This window comes from Lissotriton helveticus, chromosome 11 (genome assembly GCF_964261635.1).
Source record: "Lissotriton helveticus chromosome 11, aLisHel1.1, whole genome shotgun sequence".
Classification (NCBI taxonomy): Eukaryota; Metazoa; Chordata; class Amphibia; order Caudata; family Salamandridae; genus Lissotriton; species Lissotriton helveticus.
Genome location: NC_136072.1, coordinates 1,058,948,917 through 1,058,972,937, shown reverse-complemented (window position 1 = coordinate 1,058,972,937; position 24,021 = coordinate 1,058,948,917). Strand labels below are relative to the sequence as shown.

The 24,021-nt window shown below is 42.8% G+C and overlaps 1 protein-coding gene across 1 annotated transcript in view; it reads right to left on the bottom strand.

The window, feature by feature from the left end:
- DENR (density regulated re-initiation and release factor) overlaps positions 1 to 24,021 on the bottom strand; it is a 62,536-nt gene that overhangs the window by 14,645 nt on the left and 23,870 nt on the right. The window contains exons 3-4 of the mRNA XM_078667576.1: positions 5,431 to 5,450; positions 4,349 to 4,433 (exon numbers count right to left, since the gene is read on the bottom strand). Coding sequence (XP_078523702.1) covers positions 4,349 to 4,433; positions 5,431 to 5,450 — 105 coding nt within the window. The remainder of the gene's footprint in view (positions 1 to 4,348; positions 4,434 to 5,430; positions 5,451 to 24,021) is intronic.

Sequence of the window (24,021 nt, the reverse complement as noted above, 5' to 3'; positions counted from 1 at the left end):
CCAACATCAAATAGAAGTTTTCGAACAAACCAAAAAATAAAATTACTTGGAGAGAGAAAAAAAAGAAGATACTTTGGGTGATGAGTGGTAACATAGCAATGGAATGATGGGGGTGGAGGGGGGGGTGAATTGTGGGGAGGAGGGCTCAAGGAGTAAAAAAGTAAACTCCATGATGTGTAGCTGGGGAAAGATACAAGTCACTTAAACAAAAGGATGGTAAATAAGCTATGCTACGGGGACTGGACAATCACACGAAGAGTGGAAAAAAAAACATTGAGTAAGGTGCAAGCAAGTAAAAACAACAAGAAAGCAAATTAAGGGTAAGCAATGGGTTGACCCAAAGCCCTCTCTACGGACTAGTATTGCTGACAATCAGTCTTAAACAATGGACAGCTGCAAGCTGCCTGCTGACGAGGCCTAAAAATACAGACCATTTCTAATGCTAATTAGAACACATAAATCTCTCCACCTGTGAAAACAGCTCACTTGCCTTTGGCTACTGAAGCATCATATTCCAATCTGGAACAAAATCTATTTTGAGATTAGACTTTTATATATTAAAAAAAGACACAAAGTGGTTTTAAAATAACACATAATTTTCAATACAAATTCACCAGAAGGCTTAACATGTGCTCCTGAGTTAATTAGACTCTCTTCTAATTGGTCACTCCATTTGGAAGAACCAGTGCTCCTGCTCCCTTTTCTTCCTCTGTACCAGTACACCCACGATATTTTTCATCTACAAGTCCGTCACCGTTTGTCCTACCAGAAGAGGGGATATATATATATATCGACAATGAACGTGTGCCAGTCTGAACAGCATTGTAGGCAAATAGGAACAACCGTGGAATTCTCAAGCACTTCGGTCAAAGAGGGACTTGTGTAAGGCAGGTCAGCCCAGGGCAAATATTCACTGTGTTCCAGAAAAGAAATTGCCTTCTGTGCCTTGGAGAGAAGCATCCTCAATTTTGTTTTGGACTTCAAAGCACATGTGGAGGAGGTAGGGAGTAGGTATTAGGAGCAGACTCCGTTTAGTATGTGTATAACATGTATACATTCGGTTAATAAACGCCAGGTCTCTCCAAGCAAACCGCCGATTTCACTTGTTAGTAGTGATCAAGGATACCCTGGCAAATCCCACCTGAGCAGAACAGACATGGTAGATACAGAAAAGAACAACAACAACTTAATGTCTGGGATTGTAGAAGACCCCAAACGTTTAGCACCGATCGGGTACAGGCTGGTGACTAGTAATACATTAAACAAAAAGTAGTGCAGCAGAGTCCTAAAAGCTTTTGTAACCAAGGTAGTGAATGGACAGGGGTGGTAAGGGAGAGATATGAGTACAGAGAATGGCAGAGTTCAGATGTAGAGGTCGACATGGGAGAGGTTAAAATGGTTGCTGAGTAAGAGGGAAGGGCATGTTCAGATGTTATAAATTGTTGGCCGTGAAAAGAAGGCACTTTGTGTGGGGTAGAGCACACAGAGCTAACAAACCTTGCAGCTGGATGGTTTCACTGCATGAGTCGGAGAGAAGGTGGCCCACGTGGAAGATACTACAAAGAGCACTTGCTACAGGTAAGTAAGGTGAGGTGGTTGACTGGAGGGCACACTTGAGCCTGAAGTAGAGGCTGACCTGGGGTAGGCTTCACAGCAGAGGATGTCAAATGGGAAGAGGTTTTTGTTGGGGATAGATTGAGTAGGAGTGAAAGGAGTAACAAGTTGGAGATGAAGCCAAGCTGTCTATCACTGGTGTGAATATGCAGAAAACGGGTCAAGGCAAGGCCACGATTCAAGAGTAGATCAACAAATAGGAGCTTGTGGGACTCATTGATGGTGTCAATGATAAAGTCTCCAAGCACCAGGAGTGGGAGTGAAAGGTAACTAGAAAACTAATCAAACTCTTCAAAGAGAAAGTGCTCAATGATTAATAGGGGAAAGATGAAGAGGACAGTGTTCTGTATTGGAGGGTTATTTGAAGATGGTGTGCTTGAATGAAGATGATATAGCTTCAGGTGAAAGGACAGGGAAAGTGAAGAGGACTTTTCTAAGAATAAAGCAGACCACTGCCCTAACAGACGCTGCACGAATAAAAGGTTGCGAAGTCTGCATAGAGGCACAATCTTGTGTCAAAATCATTACGGTGGATTCTAGTTTCTCCAGTGCAATGCAGTGTGAAGAGTGGGTAGAATGAAGTGCTAAAGTCAGAGATTTATAGGAATGTTGCTTTTGTCCCAATAACAGAAGGAGATACGTTTTTATATGTGTGGCACTGAATCATCATTACAGACTGAATTTACTTTATGGTAAGTCAGAGGGACTGCTAGGCTGTTTTGTGGTGAGGGGGAGAAACTTGGCAGGGGAAGGGGACACTGAAGTAGACGTATAGGATATGAAAACCATGTACAGCACTCTGCTGCCTTTTGGCTGGGATTGCACAATAGATATATCATATACATACATGAGAACATTGACCAGGACAATAAGTGATGACTGGAAGATAGTTGCAAAAATGGAATCGAGAGAAGAGAGACAGGTCCTGATAAGGGAGAGGGGAAGAGACCGAGTGAGTAAAAATAAGACCGGGCCAGAGGTCAGGGAGCCCTTGCAGGGGATATGGGATGAGGCGAGCTCTTGCCACAATCAATCACAGTCTTTACTGAAATGGCATGAGGTAGATCTGCATCTAGTATGTGAACAATTAGCTTGCTCTTAAGTGTTTTGTGAAAAAGTGAGGACCCAAGGAGGTTCAGACCCACCAAGGGTCTGGTTTACAATTCCCCTCTAATTTTACGCTGGTCTTCTGCAGTAATAAAAATACCAATTGCTCTCACTAAGTTTATGCATTTAGTGAAACCTTAGTAGAGAAACCGGATGATTACTTACAAAACACCATGGTTATAACTTGAAGAAATGCCTTTTATGCCAGAGTTAACCTCTTCGATGCGGATGACAAAGCCAGCTCGTCATGGGCGTTACCTGCGCTACGCGCATGACAAGCTGGCTTTGTCACGTAACGCGGGATTTTCGCATTTTCAGCGCACAGCGGGAAAACCCACTAGCGCAGTAGCGGTTAAAAACGCAAAACTGTTAAGTCCTTAACTATGTCATTTTTATTTTCATATAATCCCAGCCATCACCTAAGAGGATGAAACATATCAAAACAGGACTTTCAAACCCATAAAGACCTCAAGATTGACCCCGATGTTTTCAGGCCACTGTGACCCACCACTGCGCTACACTGTAGCAGACTGGCTCCTGCAGACCATTCTCCGTTTACTGGGTTCCTTCAGACCATGCCCCGGTTACTGGCCCAGGTCCTTGGTCCTTCCCAGTTAAGGCCCCTGTAGCTCTGCTCTACTTGGAGGAGGATTTTAGGGAGGGTTTCTCTTTCTTCTTGCCTGAGTTTCAGACCAAATCCCTTTCAATCACCAGCACCCCCATCCAAGAATATGTTATTTGCCCTAAAGCCGAAATTCGAGAAGGCAGTTCAGCTCTTTGGGTGATAGAGGACAAAAATACTTCTTAACTTGTTGCTGTAATCATTCATGATGTATGGCTTGGAGGGCCTTTGTTCGTATAATGCTAGACAAAGGGTATATAAATAAATAAAGTGCAGTCGACAAAACAGAACCATGCAACATAAGACCAGCTTAAATGACGAACATGCTAAACCTTCCGAATGTAATTATAAAGGTCATATGGTATTATAAGATATGACTTATCTTAACAAAATGACAATATTCATATGGTGTTTTATCACGAATGCAACACAAGAAATAAACAGGAGATGGTGTTTTGTCTTAGGGGTACCACTACATTTTGCCCATCATATTATGTCAACATTGGATAAAGAGCTATGCAAAATGTAAACTGGAATTGAAAGACAACTTAATAAATAAACAAAATCAAGCGATTAAAACCTCAAAGGGAGCTTTTAAAATTATCTGTAATACTCTAAAGATAATGTCATGGTGGTGGAAGAGTACATGTTATAAAGATTTTTTAGACAAAATAGTGAAAGATTGATGCACTCTCTTAAGAAAAGTATCTGATAATCTCCTGAGCATGCCTTTAAAAGTCATAATCTTATATTTTGACTAACATAACAAGGCACCAGGACAACAACGGAGTATATTATAGTTCTACATGACTTTACATGACTTTACTGGGTCTGCTAAAAAAATTAAATACAATTTCACTGCGAGGTTGAGACGTAGAGAATGATACTCAACAAAGACAAGTAACACTGATTTGTACTAGGCAAAGCTGCAAAAACAAAAAAAACAGGTACTACAGTGCTGCAACTTAGGTAGGCTAGGAGAATAGTAAATATCCATGGACTTACCAACAGTAAGTTTTGCAAATTCGTTGGGAAAGTTCTTTTCTAACCATTGCCTACACTTTGTAACGTCTGGCATGTATTCACAGTACTAAAATAAAACAAAAACAGGATTAGTTGAGAAACAAATTATGAAAGCACTGTGGAAGTAAACTAAATAATAAAAAAATCTAAGTCAGTGTAAGAAAATCCATATGCACAACGTGTCGCCACTTTCACTACACAAACCGCACAGAGGATATCAAGATGAAATAGGTGCAATTTACAAAAAACAAACAAAACTAGTCCCTACTTTAAGTAATCCACCCCTTAGCAACTTCAACTTACGATGAGCAGTGAACACTTGAATATATACATTTACTTTGCTTCAACTTGAAATGAAGACTCCTCTTTAGCATGTGGTTTAGAGGGTCTTGTGGCTCACAACATTCAGGAGCTACTACAACAGCCACTTATACAACACTGGCTGAACTATGTCGCTCATGAAATAAAAACGTGTTTGCATGATAGTTTGGGTAAATAGGGCAATGAATCAAAAATGAAAGGTTTGTGAGTCTTAGGTTTATTGTGAGTCAAGGTAATTTGCAATCCGACAAATAGACAGGAGTGTGAACTCCATGTACAAACCCCAAGTAATGAAAACCTCCATTATCTACGGGAAAGAGAGCCCAATGTATATAAAATAAGAGATGTAAACTATCCATTTCCACCATTCATAATGCTAATAAAAACTCTTACTTCCTGGTGCATTACGTGATACAGTTTATTCTATCAAGAAATCTGTAATTAAATCCCTGTCAGCAATACTTGAAAAACTCTTTGGTTCACATCCTTCATAAAGACCAGGCACACTAATTGAAAAAAATTGATAAAACGATTGCAGGTATTATTGGTCTTAACTTTGATATTTTTCGGCATCAGAAATGCTAAGTTAAAATTAAGCTTGTTAAATGCAATGCAGGGTATGATACTCGGGTCTCTGTGGTGCTTTCATCATCTGTAGGCTGGTAAACACCAAGAACAAGCAAATTCAGAACAGCCCCATATAAGTTCTTAACGTATAAAAAAAGGTAGGTTACAGAACTCACCTCTGTTGGTAACGAGCACACTGTGGAAAGAAAGAGAGGAGGTTAGACACCATCTAGGGGTGCATTCGCTCACACTACTGGAATGGAGTACATAAATAAACTAGAACCTTTTTCCATCATTTCTATTCGGATCAAAATGCTTAGAAGGTTGAAGGACTTTTTGAGGTGTATATGTGGAGGTAAAGTTAAGTGGGCACTGGGGTGAGCGTTGGGGGTGTAGTACTGACCACAGGTCATGGCATTATGGGCAGCCAGTAGGTAGTTGTGATGGAAGGACAAGGCAAAGGACCACATTCTGCACCGCACAGGCACTGGAGTGTGAGACGCGGGTGTAGGAATTCCTTAAAAGCACTACTCTGTGCTAACTGGACACTGGAGGCACCAGTACACTCTCAGCGGGGGTAGGTCTCTACAGGACAAGGCTTATGGCCACATCAAGTGCCCGGAAGCCAGTGAGGAACAAGGCATAAGGCCTAGTTGAAGTCCCAGTTGTGTGGTCAAAGAATGGAAGGAGTGAGCACAAGGAATGGCCAAAGGTTCCATCCTTGCCCAGCAGGTATTAAGTGTTATATGACTGGTTTTGCGTACAACCATGCATAGTGTCTAGTAGACACTGGGGGTGACAGGAAAGGGTAAAAGCAATGACCAAATTCAAACATGCCTTAGCTTGAGGTCTTGGACAAAAGGCTTGCCCTATGGGCTTGAGGAACAGGCATACAGACTGGAGTGTGTGGCCAAAACATTGTTTATGGAAAGTCCAGTTTTTATACTTAACATACAAAATTAACGCATTCTTAAAATAAAGAAAAAATAAAGAAAATATATAAAGTACCATAGAACACTAATAGAAGGGAGTTATGATTATAATCTAAATCCTAAACAGTGAAATTCACCAGATATATCTATAGCTACACAACTGTGCCCTCCGATTCCAAATGCACGGCTCACTAACCTCGTATGAAACCCTGCATTCAACATTCCTTCGTCCAGAGCTCACTCTGGTTCTAGCCAGTGCCCAAGACTGATTGTCCTAGACACATTTGCTGAACATGACTTTCAACTATACTCATTTAACTCTGGATGCACGGATAGGCCTTTCAACATCTCTAGGTCTTTGTACATATAGAAACAAAACCATATTCAGTCAACACTTTAAATAGAGAAAACATTTGCAGCTTAAGTAACATCAATGGTGATGTCAAATCTATAGTCACCAGTGATTCCATCAACTGTGCAAAACCTTTGGAGTTTAAGGGATTTAAAAATGTTACCCCAAAATGATTTCATCTTTTAAGTTTAAAAACAATTTCTGGGAGGTGGGGCAAGTCAGAAGCCAAGATGGACGCTTTACTCTGCAGCTCTCTTCCTCAGGTCTACAAACTCGATCACGCTGATATGCTATGGGTGCAGCGGTTGCCCAAGCCGATCACCCGTCCGGGGATGCAAAGACTGGACTTCAGAAGGTCCACCTGAGTGATATGAAGTCGAGTCATCGCTCGACTGCCAAACGGTAGCAATCTCTGACCGACCGAGCATCCGGCAGTGGCAGGACTGACCTGTCCCAAAGGGAAGGAATGGGGGCCAGGAACTCTTGCAGTGAGCAGGCCTTTGTGGGGATTTCTCTTGCTACTAACTGGAGTCATGGGTGTTGATTGTGGGCCATGAAATGGCAAGACGAGGCAGACAAAGCCCTTCAGGCACAAACAGAATTCAGGGGCAGTGCAGTGGGGAACATAATGCCTATCAATGCTAAACTGTATTTATTGAAAAAGGAAAGTAGGGGAACATCTTAGGAGTATGGTAAGATGCTGAAGATTTGCATACAGAGATGGGGGGGTATTGGTCAGCCTGTGGGAGGAGACTCGGATGGGGTCCTGTTCAATCATGCTCACGGAGTTTCTATAAGTAAATAACTGCGGGACTGTGAGGATACTGTGAACAGCTGAGGTGAAGGCTTAGTAGTTCGAACTGTAACTGATGGGAATGGGGTGCAGTGTGGAAAGCATAGACTTGTAATGTTCCCGGACCTCACTCTAGAGACTTTTTATGTAAGAGCTCCTTCTGTGTTTTTGCTGTACACTACTTGATCTCTGTTGCTTTTCACTTTCCTCCAGATTCGACCAATTAATAACCGCAGAGCTAATGTTTCTTTGCAAAATATTAGTGGAGTGTTATCCGAAAAACAAGAGTATTTGAGTGGTTTGCTATAATGGGAGGGTTTAAAACACAATTTCCCTTTAAGCATCTTATTTGGAGTTTGGCATGTAGGATACTCAGTCACAAACGTTGCAGATGTCTCGTCCACCATATTACAAGTGCATTCTAGCCTATGGCACTTGTAATAAGGTGGATGGGATATCCGGCAAGTTTGTGAGAGACTATCTTGTCCACCAAACTATAAATAATGCCCCGGTTTGAATTTGATCAATTCTTCGCATTTTGTAATGCTACACTTTGTGCCCAGAAGATACTTTGAGCAGGAGCCAGACTTTGGTCACAACATGTGCTTGATTCCTCTGTCCCCAGTCTGCTGCACTGGACCTTCCATCCCTTCTGAGTCCTTTAGCTCATCGTGAAACTTTCAGTTCAAATTAACACGGCGAAATCGCATTATGGGACCTGTCCCATTAAGTGTACTTTTAGCCCTAATAATCTGCTCTGCATAAACCTTTCAAGATTAGTTTTTTTTGTATCTGAACATGAGCTTTGGGTCTATAGCTGAATTAAGATACTCTTGTTCATATCTCCAGAGCTGGTAAAGGAGTGAACAGGCCTAAAAAATGATTATATAGTCTAGATTTGTCCAATATAGGACACGGACAGATATGCAGCACGCAGAGGTCTTTGAACCGGGCTCATATCAGCCCCCTGTGCAAAGAGACACCACTGCAGTCAGATGCAATCAACAATAGTCCTGTCACCAAATTACTGGTGACAGACCATGATGCGTTGATGCCGCTGTTGGCGACAGAGAGCAAGCAAAAACCACAGGTTCTGTACGTTTCACACTGTTCGTGCTATTGACTGTAACCTATGGTGTCAAACTTGCCAACAGTACTTACTGCTTGCAGTGTCCACAGCTAACTAGGAATTGGGTTGCAAAGGAGGCATGGAAACTATGGGAAGTGATTGCCCAGAACTCTTAGCAGCTTTACACCCAAGTGAAGCCACAGATTTTCCTATTTCACTCTGCTCCCAATGATTAGCAGTCCCACAATTCATTGCAGACCTACCTCCATGTGCCAGTCTGCAGAAGAGCAGTGCTGCGGATGATGGGCAGGGGCAATGAAGAGACCAGGTAAGGTGGACAATGTTCCCGCATTTTGCATATTTGTTGCTCCTGTCCTGCTGCCTGCCCCGAGGCACTCCTGGGTGCCAACTGTCCCACGTTTTGATTCTCGCCACGTCTGCCGCCTGCCTGCCTCCACTCACAGGAGGAGCAATAAAGGAGGATTGATCTGCCTGGCGAGACACCTAGAGTATCCTGGCAGGGTGCCCATCTCTCACCTCAGCCCTATATGACCTGCAAAAGCGATGCCTGATGGTGGTGGGAGGGAGTAAATACAGCGTAAGAGGAGCATGTTCAGCTTCAAAGATGCAATAAGTTCTGAAAAGGTGAATGTAAGCCATGCTGGGGTCGGGTCCAAGAAATGTGGCTTTGGTTTTTATTTCTTTCACTAAACCTTTTTCAAAGTGCTTACATTTGATCAGATTAGTGGACACAGGCTAAAGGAGTATGATTTGTAGAAAATCAAACAGTTTATTAAAGTAGGAGACCCAAGATTGCGCCAAAGCCAAAGGGTATAGGTTTACCACCAGATTACATTTTGGCAATTATACCATGATACTTGCCACTTTTTTACCCTGCTACAGACAATGCCCAGCCCAGGCTTTTTTAACTGCACCCTTAACTAGCAGCTGTTGCTTGCTTTACTCACAATCTTTCAAAACAGGAATAACTTTAAAAAGTGATTTCACTAGGCCCCATACTTTAGGAAGTCTTAGATTAAATCCAGGTCTCCTAGGTCCACAGCTTACAACTAACCCACAAATTGGGATTGCAGTGACTGTATGCAAAGCCAAGGAACTACCCTTCCCAAGGAAACGCCAATGTGCTACTGTGTCTTTTTCCAACATATTTACCGGAGACAGTAAAAAACAAATTATATGGTAAGTGTCCTAGTTCCATCGCTAAAACGTACTCAATTGACCATATCTAGGTCTGTTGTCTGCCCATGCGTGCGACTTGCCCACCTTGTTAGGTGTCCTGTCAATGTTTTTTATGACACACTGTATTGAGCTGGTTTCTAAACGTTGCCAATATTTTCATACAATGAGAAAAAGCCCCAAGTAGTTTGAGACTTTCTTTGGGTCCTGTGGCAATATGTAGTTTGTATTCTTTAGTGTATGTGGTTACTGGGCAGTACTTGTGGTGGATACCAACATGTACCTATGGTGATTCAGGGTTTAGGGATATTTCAGTAATTAAGCTATTCATTTTGTAAACGGCTTTCAAAATTGGCAATTGTAGGCAGCAACTGGTTACTCCAGGAAGTTGTAAAGGGATTGGAACTCAAATACAGTGACAAAGAGCTCACATTCCATTAGCTGTATATCAGAGTTATAGATTTTAAGATGGCCGGCTCATGTTGATGTCACACACATCTCGGTCACCTTTATTTAGCCACTCAGTTGTTGTTTCAATGCTTAGGCGCACTGTTATCCTCAAAACAAGTAAAATGAGACTCCCATAAACTTAAAAGGACTCCCCTATCATGAAAACATGCACTCGCTACCTATCGTTTCGTCTCCATTGATTTAAAGGGGCTCACCCTACAAACCCACCTTTTTTTGAGGCAACAAGTTTAGAGGCGATATTACAGAAAAGATTCCGACACCTCATGGTCTTTCTCCTCTTGGGCCTCACCTAGGTTTCAGCGCTGGGCAGTTCCAGGATACAATGAAAGAGTGGAAACTTATGTCTACATCTCCCCTCTACATGTTGAGACTGATTTTGATTTGCCTGTGTTGTGGAGGTGCCAGATATATTTCTGAACTAGCCTTACTTGCAAACAAAGCAAGTACACGTGGCAATTATTTGTGATATTGCCGATTTGATGGTGCACTGTTTTATTGAGCAATTACTGCTACTTGAGTTTGTAGAATGTATCGCGGTCACTGCTTTATGGTTTGTCTCGCGCACAAGTGTCTTCATGCACTATGCTCAAGTGTGTGTATTCAATCTGGTGAGATTGTTTGAAGGACAGTGTCGGTTAGTTTACCACCAGTGCTCTGGCGAAGAGACATTTTTTTATTATTTTTTTGCTTTAGAATTAATGTGTTACAATTGTAGGGCAATTAACGTTTTCAGTGTAAATATAGAATGCTTACTTGATTTGTTTTCTGGACCTGCTAGATTGCTAAACTAAAATATACAATGTGCTGACATGTTCAGTAGTGTTCACGCTTGCCATGTTCTAATGTAGAGCCTATATTCTGTGACATGCGTTGCATAAAATAATTTTGGTTCTGGCAGCAAAGAGGGCTGTGTAATAATGAGGGCTTTGGGAGCCATGAGGTATGCTTTAAAGGCTTTGGGAGGCATGAGGTGTGTGTAACAGGATCTTCGGCCCATGGGGCTGTGTAATAATGGCTTTGGAGGCATGATAAAGGTTCTAATCAGGGAATTAACCGTAGGTCAGTAGAGTCATAAGAGAGTACCTTATAAAAATAGAATAGTGGATTAACTGATTAGTTTTTTTTAATACTGCCTGTCTTTTAATCACAGGATGAACTGTACTTAAGATACATTCCAAGAAAAGTAAAACTGATGAGGAATGCAGAATCATCCAAGATGCCTGGGCTGGCAATTTTTTTGTGATTGAGCAGAACGGAAATATAATCTGTCTTACATGTCAAGAACAAATAGCTGTTTGAAAGGAGTGCGTCAAGTGACATTATTGCATAAAACTTGGACAATATTGTGATACCTTCCAGGGGTGGTTAAAAGTCGCTCAAGGTGACAGAAAATATAAGCAGGTAAACGTTGTTTATCAACGCTGCAAAACGGAATTCTGAATCAGCAACCAAGTTCAATTTTGTGATAGCCCAGACAAAAATCAAAAGAAGGTATCCATTTTCTGATGCTGAATTTGTGAAAAAGTACTTCAACATATTTATATCTGAAGCATTCCTGGTTAAAAGTCCTATAGGGTTGGGGAGCACAGGGGAAAGGGAGCATGTGTGTGTGTGTGGTGGAGGGGGTAGTGGATTGGCCTTTCACCTCAGACGGTGGCTAGAACAGGAGGGGACCTATAGTCGGACAAATAAAATTATTGCTTTGATAGACTCAGTCCCTACGAGTTTTACAGTTTGGGACTTGAAAGCAAAGCTGTGTGCATTACAGCTCATCTGGCAATCTGGTTATGAGGAGTAACCAAAGAATTCCAAATTATTGAGGAACTGCTCGACTTCATGTCCAATGAAAGACAGAACAATTTGACGGGCCATTTTCAACTAAGTTAATAGTATCTTCCTATAGTATGAATTTCTAGAGAATCAACGTTGCGGCCTAACATTTGATGTTGATCCTGCAATGACAGGGAAGTGTAATGGATTGTTAGTGCAATGCCGAAATCGGGGTCTCAGGAAATCATCATACATTATTCACCACAAACATCCTGGATAAGAAGCGTGATGGAAAAGGTTGTTTCTACTGTGAATTTCAGGCCATCAAAGGTGTCTACCCAAAGACAGCTCCAAGCATTTCTTTCTGAGGTAGGAGAAGACAACTATGATGTACTTTACTTCTACCAAAGCATGCTAGCTCAGCACGATGGCCACATTAGCCAGATTCATGACACAAAAAGAAATGATGTAAATTTAACGAATGATGGCGAGTGGTTGACTGACTGAGCATTCTTAGTTGATATGACCTATTATCTTCAAAACTTGAATTGAATTTAAAACTAAAAGGATGTGGCAGGTTTGTAAAGAAACTATGAGCATGTCCAATCCTTTTAAGCTGAAATCAATTAAAAAAACAGGCAAATGAAGAGAAAGTTGTGCATTTCACAGTATTGTCCACAGGATATGCAGAGACTGGAATAGAGCAAGTATTCTGGTCTTTAGTGGACTGCTGAATGAATTTAAGCAAAGAGGTTGCAGAATAAAGGGAGCGCAATAAAGAGCTGAATCTATTTTCAGATTCATTAGGATATGATACTGCTGATGTGCTGACATTTTCTAAATGGAATTAATGGACCTCAACAGTAACACTGCCAGGAAGAGCCCATTGGCACAGTATGACCTATTGTAATTTTACAGCCAATGTTGGATCACATTTCCCAAATATTTCAATACATGCACTTTTATTTATAGTGCTTTCTGGGACATGTATTGCTGTTAAGAGCTTTTTGCAAAAATAAAAATGTCAAAATAAAATTGAGATCACTTAAACAAATGGTTCTCTCATTGATATATTCCGCACGGTCATATCGAGTGTCACAGCGGACATTAATCATTTCTGTCAGCGAAAACAATGCGAGGCATCTCGTAAAAATTTTCATTTTTTATAGACTTTTTTTTATGGTCAGGATGTTCTTTTCTGAGGGATATTACTAACTACAGATTCCCTACTTTTTCCCAAGCAACAGACTGGACCAGGAAAGATGTTTCCAGCCATTCCCCTTTATGCCACTAGGTGGCGATATGTGGCTCCATGTTGACTAGCCTCGCACACTGATGTTAGTTCTGTTCTTTCTACTGTGGATCCGCAGTTCCACTCCCTATTTGGTCAGTTTTTCGCACAGTTCCAAACTTAGTCCTGTATGCTAGGGAATGACGTCCCCTCCTTAAACTACAGGTTTCAAATCATGAAGCAGATGTAAGGTACATATCCCCATGAGGTGCTCTCTGATGTTTAAGCTTGGGACACGACTCAGTCATGTGACAAATGCACACTCATGCACCTGAAGGTGATCTGCGACAAATAAGCAAAGCTGTACATCACAGAAGGTAAGCACTCATGGCCAGTTCTTAATTTGAGCCAGTGGTTTCCGGTGCTCAACATCGGCACTTAATCAACCCCGGGGCTATAGTTTCATGAGCACCATTTTTGGGTGGTAGGCACAGGGGATGTTGAGCAGAGACTCGAACCTGGTTCCCCAGCTCCGAAGTCGGCAGTTCTGGCCATTATACCACTTCATGGTTAGTGGTTGGCTCAGTATTAGGTAGCGCTAACAAGAGAAATGGGCTGGTGCAAGCTGCCTCCTGACGAGAGCAACAGCGCTTTATTTTCTTCTGGAAATTAACCACTGCTTGTGGCCCTCACATTAGTTCTGCCACAAGTCACACGAAATTCATCCTGCTCTCGAACGCTGTTCCTGTGAGAAGCCTGCCTTGCAGCCGAAGTCCGCAAGTCCAAATCTATGTCCAAATGCAAACACAAAAAGCAAAGCAGGACTCAACCCCTTCCCACCACTCAGTCTCCAAAGAGAAAGTGCAAGGATGTCACAATGTCCCTCAGTCTCCATCTAGAAGTCTGGTCATGGAGCGGATTCCCCAACTGATTCTGGTGCACAGAGCTTCCCGGACCACCAGTGACACCGCAGGAGATTGATGCCTTCAAAGAGGCCATACTACACCTTTCTGTTGCACTTCCCCAGTTGGTTTACTACTCGTTGATCGGTCCTCTGCCTGTTTGGGACCTGCTCCCAATCCGCAGTAACTCCAGTAAAGACATCAATTCCAGCTCAAACAAGCATTGGCATTGCCAATAGGTCTCGCTTGGGGACCTTATAAGTATTTAGTTTTGCAGCACAATATCCTTGTTGCATAATCTGATATTGTGCTGCAAAACTAAATACTTACTGTTGCTATCTCTTCTTTCCTTATTGTTGTTTGTGTAAGGGGTGTTTTCATTGCTGCCAACATATTTCCTTCCCTGTTCGTGTTTGTGTGAGGGGCGTTTTTCACTGCTGTTAACTCTTCCTTCCCTATTCTGTTTGTGTAAGGAGGTTTTTCGCTGCTTGTAACTCTTCTTTCTCTATTCTGTTTGAGTTAGGGGCGTTTTCAGAGATGCTAACTCTTCCTATCCCGTTCTTGTTTGTGTGAGGGGTGTTTTCTCTGTGGCTAACTCTTCTTTCCTTATTCGTGTTTGTGTGAAGTATGTTTTCACTGCTGCCGACTCCTCTTTCCCTGTTTGTGTGAGGCGCGTTTTCCCTGCTGGCGCCCAACATGTCCCTCCCTATCCTTTGTGTGTGGTGGTTCACTGCTGCCCCCGTGAGAGCCCCTGCTCGGTGTGTGTGGGTAGTTTCCAGTTCTGCTTCCCACCGGTGCTTACTCTCTCTTGCTGCTGTTCTGTCCCGCCATTGAGTGCGAGGGGAGCTCGCGCCTCTGGTCCCTGGGATGAGCCTATTGCATCGATCTGCGTCGCGCGCCAGTGCAGATGGCGGTTACAGCAGCATGCATCTTCAACAAACAAGCTCCACTGCGGGCAGGTAGTATTTAAAACCAGGAGCCCGAGTGTAGTTCCAGGACGGCCAGAATCCGAGCTTGTTAATGGCCCTTTATTAACGACTAGTGCGTAGTTGGAGGGCTGTGTTAATTAGGAAACCCTGCATTTCACAGTCTGCTAATTGGAATGTCAGGGTCATCAATGCCGGGAGGGAGAGTGTGTCGGAGACGTGGGAGCGAGAGAGGCAGTGAGTGGATTCGTACAAACATCATGGCACGACAAATCAGTGTGCATGTGTGCACGAGAGTGAGTGGGTTTTCATGAGAGGGGGTGGGCGAGCTTGCCTCCTAGAGAGTACAAAGGTTATGGGACGGGAATTAACTAATGAAGTGCACATGTGTATATGTGCAAGATAAAGGAAAAGTTAGCGTGTTTGTGAGAGAAGTTGTTCTGTGCACGTGAGAGATATAAGATGAATGAACTTTAGAAAAAAAAGGATTTAGGTGTAGCGGTATGAAGAGGAAGTAGGACAGGCAAAGAGAGAGGATGTGAAAAGGTAGAGGAAGGAAGAACAAATGGAGAGGAATCGGAGAAAGGGAGCCGAGGGGGTGCGAGGGATGAGGGAACACGGCCTGGGGGAAGCTGGCTGGGGAGGGGGAGGAGAAATGCAAGGAAGGCTGTGTGCGGCGTAATTAGGGGAGGAGAAGCCGAGAAGCCGCAGAGCGCACGCTGGGCGAAGCCCTTTGATGTGCTCTGCGGCAAATGGAGGGAGGCTGATGCGCGTTCATGTTTGAACATGTGGTACACATGAACTGCAGGAAAACGCCATGAAAACGCCAGCAAAAAGCTGGTGGTTTCATGATGTTTTCGCCGCTTGAATTCTCGCTCCGCTCGATGCGCATGTGCGCATCGATAGGTCGCGAGACCTAAAAACTGCGACAGGCCCCTCCTTATAGACACCTGGTGATGACGCACAAAAGAGGATGCGGTCCCAATTCTGATATCCGACATCGAAATGACTTCAGCCCGATCGTGACCAATGTCCAGCCAGGAGACTACAAAAGTGCAACCGGTCACCAATACCTGGGGGGAGAGGGGAATGCACCAGTACAGGCTCCACTGTCATTTTTGCTTGGCTCTGAATAACATACCCGCCCCCCCTTCCTGAGCCCAAGAGAGAGTAGATGGCACGGTTTACATTGACTTACAAGATACCTTGATATTTCCTCTGACGCAGGGTTTGATTCACCATTTGGACTACCAATGGAAGAGGGTGTATCAATTGCTGTAGTGGTCTAATGGTGTAGCTGAGGACGGTCCTGTATTTACAGATACCTTCAAGCCAAAACCAAAAGAAAGGTCTTTAAGGAAATGTTTCAGCCTGGACCAGCCAAGTCTCTGCCCCCGCTTGTGCTCCCTTTTAACAAAGCATTCACCAAAACCTTGATGAGCACTTGGTAAAAGCACTGTTCCTGCCTGAATATGGAGGTGGCCAGGCCTCACATGGCAGCTCCTGATGATCCTGATTTTTGTACTACTCCAGACAGCCTACTGATTCAGGCTTCAACCAGCAAGGTGAACCCAAATTGAGTCCCCACGACTCCTCTGCATAGGGAGTCCAAGAGGATTGAGTCATCTGGGTAACATATGTTCTCTTCCGATAGCCTAGCGTTGAGGTCTGTCAATGCGGTTTGCTAATTAGGTTGCCACACACGTGCCCTCTAGGACATGGCCAGAGAAATTCTGCTGGAGGTCCAGGGAGATCTTATGGTCTCTATGGCTCAGACAATTGATGACAGAGAAGGCACCAGTAATTTGTGCTGGCCTACATATTACTGATAGCCTGGGAAGCGCAACTGGCACCAGTGTTGAGCTTCGCCGACAAGTGGATGCGTTTAGTGGAGGGGTTTAGATGTACAAGTATCTCATGGATCTGTCCTTTAATGGGTCATGCCTCTTCAGTGAAAAAGCCAATACTGCCTTGGAGCGCTTATCAGAAAGCAAAGCCACAGCACGCACCTCTAGGTCAGTTGACCCTTGCTAAGCAGATTCCCCATCTGCTTAGAAAATTCAGAGGCTACTCTAGGGGTTGTATAGGCAATGACTCTCCTCAACCACTGCAGCAGTCACTAAAGTCCTTTCGAGGCATGGGATGTGGGTCTGGCAGGTAACAGGGGCATCAGTCCTTAAAGTCCCATTCTCCAATCACCAAGTGCTTAAGTTTGGCCTCTTTAGTACACACCCATCCAGTGATCCTGTGGGGGGACAGGATTCAGCACTTCCCCGCAGGGTGGTGATCCATGACCTCCAACAGATGGGCTCTACAAATCATTCACCACCAGAGTGACTTTCAGAGAAGCACCTTCCATTATGTTACAAGAAGTGCAAATGTTACTTTACAAAGGTGTTACTGAGAGAGTTCTGAACTCCGTAAGAGGAGAGGGTTGTTTCTCTTGATATTTCCTTATGCAGAAGTACAAATGTCTTTGAACTATTTTGGACCTTCTCAATGCCTTCCAGCGGACGAACAAATTGAAAAAGAACTCATGCTGGCCCAGATCCTGAATGCTCTGGACCAGAGACTGGGCGCAGACCTTCGACCTGCAGGACACATTTTCATATACCCATCCTGCAGTCATGTAGATGCTGCATGCCGTTCAAAGTAGGCCAGGGGAACGTTCAGTTTGCAGTGCTCTGCTTCAGCCTCACAAGTAATGGCAGTAGTCGCTTCCCACCTCGGCGACTGGCCGTTGAAGACAGGTTTGCAATAGTAACATTTTGAACATCAAATGATCTTTTTAAAAAATCATGTTCATGTTTGTCAAGTGCCTACAATGCTGGGAAGACAAATCAAGTTATAAGGAAATGTATCCTCCATGAGATTATAATTAACAGGATCTTGTGGTATGTAAAGATGGCGACATTATGTTAACAAGAAAATGCTAAAGCACACCAGTGTAGCTAACATATATTTGCTTATAAAATGGTTACCGCTCAATGGGAGTACCGCCTAATGCGGTAATAGGATTTTAACTTCTAGAGGGTTCAAACAGCAGCATCAATATTCTAACAAATGATAAAAAAAAATTGATGATCAGTTCAAATTGTTGATCTTATTGTACAAATCACAATTTTAGTACAGTTTTATTATAGACGTACTGATAGTATCAGCACTAAACACTTTACTAAATACCAATACATACATGGTTGTCAATGGAAGTCACCACATGGTCCTTGGATGTACCCCAAATTGAACAGTTATTAGGAGATGCCAATGTGAACTGCGATCAATAGACTTGTTATGTACTTTGTGCCCAACAGTATTATTTTATTCTTTACGAGAGGACTACTTTTTCTCTTTTTAAACCTATTGTATATTGATGTGCCTTTATAATTTTTATGCTAAAATCGAATAAAGATACTCATTCATCTAGTAAGCTGTAGATCACCTCCAGATGCCAAAGAACCTCCTGACAACTTTGTGGTTAACAATCAATGAGATGAGTTGCACCTTACTCCTTCGCAGAGGCTTCCCTTCCTTGGAGATATCCTGGATACAGTGCAGTTCATGGCTTTCCCTCTGTTGCATCGAGTCCAAGAAGTGTGTGCCATGATCCAGATGTTTCAGACTCAGTCCCAAATCTTGGTGAAAGCAGCTACGAGGCTTCATGGCCTCTTAGCCTCCTGAATCCTTCTAAGGACTGATGCATAGCTACTGGGTTGAGAAGGTCATCCATCTAGAGAAGGTGGGGTTCATATAACTCAGGTCTCTGATGGAAGGCCAGCCCTATATTAATCTGCTGGAGCTGTGGGCCATTCCTCTGGCCCTGAAGACCATTCTCCGACCATTCTCCCACCAACAGTTTTTACAGTGAGATACCTTAATGACTACATAGCAGTCACTTCCTCTGGGAAAAATTCTGTAGATTCCACCTCATATCTTGACTAGCATGCAGCGCAATCCTTGCCATTTCTACATCCGGCCAGTGTCTCTCAACGTAATATCTCCGATTTTCTCAGAAGCAAAGAAGCAGTACATCATTCCATACTGGAATTTCATCATGAGCCTTAAGGCCTCAGAAGTAAGGTCTGTGTTGAAGAGAAGGACAGCATTTCAACCTTTATTACAAAGAATAAAACTACATTTTGACCAATTATTTCCAATCTCGTAACAGGATGGAATCTTTCTTTGTTGCTTACTGGGATGACAGACTTATGACTGTTGATGAAGCTGCTGATGTCATATTTTTGTTGTAGCACCGAAATAGGAACGGAAGATAAGAGCCAAGACTGAACTCCTTTTGTCCATCAAACCATATACAAATTATATTTCTGCCTCCCTACCCCATTTTCCAGGCCAGTACCTTCTGGTGCCATTCTGATCCCTCGTTCTCAATATCTATCTACTCCTCAAACATTTAATTAATCTTTGGGGCCTTCCTTGCTAAACATTGTACAGAAGGCCCAGTCATCTTGAAACGTGAACAGTCTATAAACAGCAACTCATGAACCTTTGGAACCCACTAAAAGCCAGCAAGATGGAAATACTCACCTAAGGAACCATAATTCATTATAAAGTGGCACCTCAGTGGTCTATGGAATTAAATCTCCCGCCCACACCACTGGAATCCCTAAAAGACTTGGAGAACATTTTCTCTGTCATATAGCTCCCATATCAGATTCAAGCCACAAATGTTCTTACACCGCAGTGTCCCATTACTCATCCTTCAGACTTCAAATGATCCAGAATTCAGTCACAGTACTCCTGTATGATTTAGCTAAAGGAGGATCAGGCATCTCTCGATTCATCTAAGATCTTTATTATGAGCCCCAATGTACCCCAATAAAGGCCCAGGTAGCTGCATAACCTTTTACCTATATTAGTGCTACCTTGCTCTACATAACAGTTCCTGCGCTGACCTTTTACTTCATTATGTGCAGAATAAATGTCCTGTGGTTTTCTTCGATGCCTAGCCTCATTTATTATGCACGAGGATTCTTAGTATCATACTTTTATCCCATGCCTAGGACATGCACAAAATGATGACCATCTTCTGTATAATAACTCTGTACAAAAGTCACTACTATCGTCACCCTTGAACGGCAGACCTACATACCATTACACATCAAGGTAGAAGCCCTGAGGGTACCTTTCGGATATAAAAGAACAACATCTTCACTGGGCAACCAGAGGAGAAGCTTCCATGCTGACAAGAGACACTGAAGTCCTTGCACATAGTGGTCTGACAACCCATGCGTGGTGTCCAACTTAAGACCAAGACCGGGTCCTTCATTCTCTCCCCTCAGGGAATGGGGTTGGCTCTTTCCTATGGGATTCTTGCCTTTACACCCACATACAGCTAGGTACACTTAGATAGGGTTTGCGTTGTGGGAGTACACTGGATTACTGCCATGTATCAGCAACAGATCCCTTTCTAAATCTGCATATATTTAATGTTTTAGCACCATGGTTGAATTCTACCTTTTATTTACTCTGTTGGTGCTTGTATTCTTAAATATCTGTTTCTGTCTAACGATTGTCGCAGCAAACAAGATTTATAATGGAATGACGCTAGTCCAATAAATGCTTACTGAAAACGTCCCCATCGTTTATTCTGTGTATCTCTCTGAGACAGAGTGAGCACAAGTGGCTGAACAAAAGGTACTGTACTATTTCCACGATCGCTGAAGGATCAAGTGTTGTCATGTTCGATAGTTGCCTTAAACTAAATCTCTCCTTGGTAATGTTAGCCGGCTTATAGTGGCACTGTGAGGTAGCTGGTCTTAAAGCGAACGTATTCTGTGGGGGTGTCTGGAATAAGTCTGGATAGATACCAATCCCTTAGTTTACGTTGTCCAAACACGCAGATCCTATGTATTATTAGGAACTTCACGCCGTCAATTTTGGTTTGGTTCTTATTTAACGGACAAATCAGAGTAGTTTAGCCGTGCTTTTTCAGAGACCCCTACTCACATTAACCCAAAGACGTCTGGGTTGGGAAGGGAAAACAAATTGCCACAGCTGAGTAGCTATATCCTAGGTATTGGCTGTAGGTTTGTTCAAGCTTGAAGGATTATAGTTCCCTACATTGTACCGTATCTCTTTTCGCAAATACTTCCTCTCATAATGTCTCAGACTTGAGATGCTGGTAGAGTGGTACTAGTGAAAAGAAAGTGGAGCAGGAAGGTGCTCTTTATGTTTCAGAAAAGTGGCAGACATTCACTAACTATGAAATTATCAGATTATGGAGTCACATCATTGGGTGGGACAGTAACCATCGTGATTGAGGCACATGAGGCATTCAGAACAGAAGTATTCTATTCTTGGATTAAATTCCCACCTGCAGGTGCACACACACACATAAGTTTCATTCTTATACTCCAAATGAACTACCAGAAGAATACTTTCCATACCAGGACATAGAAGTCCCGTTAATTTACCAAGAGCATATAAATTGGTTTAAAGGCGCCCTCCTCCATCCTACAGATAAAGTGAGACTCGGTCCGCTCAGCAGAGATGGAGCGGCTTGGCTGGTCCTAGCTGCTTACACACCTCATCCAGAGATAGATACATTGCCAGCAGCAGACTTACATCCACTTCACAGAGAAATAAAACTATACAGAAATCTTACACAGTTCGTAATGCGAACACTTCCATATCAGCCTACAAGGATCAATCAAACTGGTCAACTGCAAGGGACTGCAACAAAAATAGCCCTACAAACGAACTCGATCATGGGTAGAATTCCCACTAAACGTGAACTAATGTCTTTCCGATAGCACAGAAAATAGCACAGCTTGAGGCAGTTTTTCCACACACAGGCCGGCAAGAAAAACACAGAATACCAACAATTTGCTTGCCTATGGAAATAGCTCCCCCCCAATAGAGGACTGTACCACTTGAGGTACAGCTTTCACTGCCTTTTATACCAGAACTCATGATAACCCCTCAATAGCGGTTATACCAGAAGTATTGAAACAAATACAGAATGAGTATGGGGCAGAACTTGCCCTGGACTTGGGGATGAAATGGATAGGCAATGTTGCCCAGGTATCAACAATTATGTTAGCAAACATAAAAGTGGATGCAGCAGCGGTGGCTATACGCCAACGCTTGAGGAAATGCACTCCTGCACAACAGGAGTGAGAACTACCTAAGATTATCAAAGAAACCTATGCTTCGCAGGGTAGAGATAACTTGGGTGCTAGACCTGTGAAACCACAATTGCCAAGTAATATAGAAAAAGAGAGCTCGAAGCAAGCACCCGATTCTTCTCAAAAGAAATGGGATAACAAACAACCAAAAAAACAATAAGCAGAATACATCGCAATCACGAGGTGGGTCTCCTCAACAGGAGCCCTCTGATTGAAAATTTAATCTTAGGAACTGTGGCAATATTAATAAACCAGACAGATATCAGGATACTGATGCAAGTTCCTCTTGTTCTTTTCAGGGTTCATCCAAAAACTCAAAGATTGAAGGACGGTCAGAACGCAGATCAGAAGAGCGAGTCAAGCCAAGAGACACACATTGCACTTCAGACTACATTATCAAACAAGAAGATAAACAAAAAACTAAACCTCAGTTTAAAGAGAGACGGTAGCTGGCATAAAAATAAGAAATGCCCAGGTTACTGAGGACTCTACTACTGAACGGGGAGTGGTCTCTGACAATGCTAGACAGCGCAGCAGAAGTAACAATAGCTCGCCAGAACCTGATGGAATTTCTGGTGACAGCAGCATTGAATGAACATAGGACGGTGTAAACGCCGGATACAAGGGTAAGTGTCCCACATAGTTTATACAAAATTTCGCTCCAAATAGAGGTGGACATATCCAGAAAAGTAAAAGGTCTCTTCTTTGGGAGAACCTGACTTTTGGATACAATATCCTTTTGGCTGAAAGAGACTGGCAGCCTGAGTTCATCATGGATTGCCCAAAGGGGGAAAATAATTTTACTGGGTTTCTCCAACCTCGTTCCAGAATCACCAAGACACACATACCTGCCAAAGTGGGCAGTAGCTCTAGCTCCTGCATTATACCAGGGGAACAGCGTTTACAACGCAACTTTTACAAAGCAGTACCTTTACGATGCAAACATTACAACGCAAGTCATTACAACGACTTGCGCTGGGGGGCGCTCTAGGATAGGGAATAGTTTTAATTTACTATCCAACACCTTCCCTACTATCCACGGGGACTGGAGTTGGAATAGTAAATTAAACTATTCACTATCCAGCGCCACCCAACGCAAGTCGTAGTAACGACTTGCGTTGTAAAAGTTGCATCATAAAGGCATGCGTTGTAAAAGCATGCGTTGTAACAACGTACATCCTTATACCACAATCATGTAGGGTGGGATGCAGAGTCACCTCACCATGAAATCCCAGTGAAAACTACACTACAGGGCAGTAGCCCATAATACATGCCGCAAAGACACAGGTCAGGGAGATCTTAGATCAACTTGAATACCAAGATGTGATTGAGAATTGCACCTCCTCCATGAATAATCCTTTGTTTCCTGTAATGAAACCCGACAATTCAACCATCTAGTTTTAGACTACAAGCATTTAAAAACATGCACAAAGACATTTGCAGTACAAAATGCACACAGTGTTGCATTAATGAACTAACATTGTGTGGAAGAAATACAAAACATTAGATATCTCAAATGGATTCTTCTGCCAAAATATAGTGCCTGAAAGCAGACATTTGACAGCATTTTCAGGGCACGGCTCAATGCCAATTCTGTAGATTGCCCAAGGGTATAAGAATAGCCCCAGGTTGTTCTCAGCTAGAGTAACAGAGTTACCTCAAAATTGTAATGAGGAGGCATTGTCCTATGTTGTTGATATATATTTATCTGACGGACGATGAACTATTGGATCACTTGCACAGGGTGAACAATATAATTCTGGGGTTCGCCACTGAAGGCTACAAATGTAACTTTAAAAAATCAAATATTGCCCAAATCAATGTCCTATTTTTAGGATATGAGCTCTCAAGTGAAGGAAAAAGCCTAGTAGCTAGGTTTTTTTTTAGAAAAATGTGTGCTGCTCCAACTTCCAAAGACTCTGAAAAACGTACAATACATTTTAGGGTTCCTAAATTTTGGCAGAACATATATTTTGGAT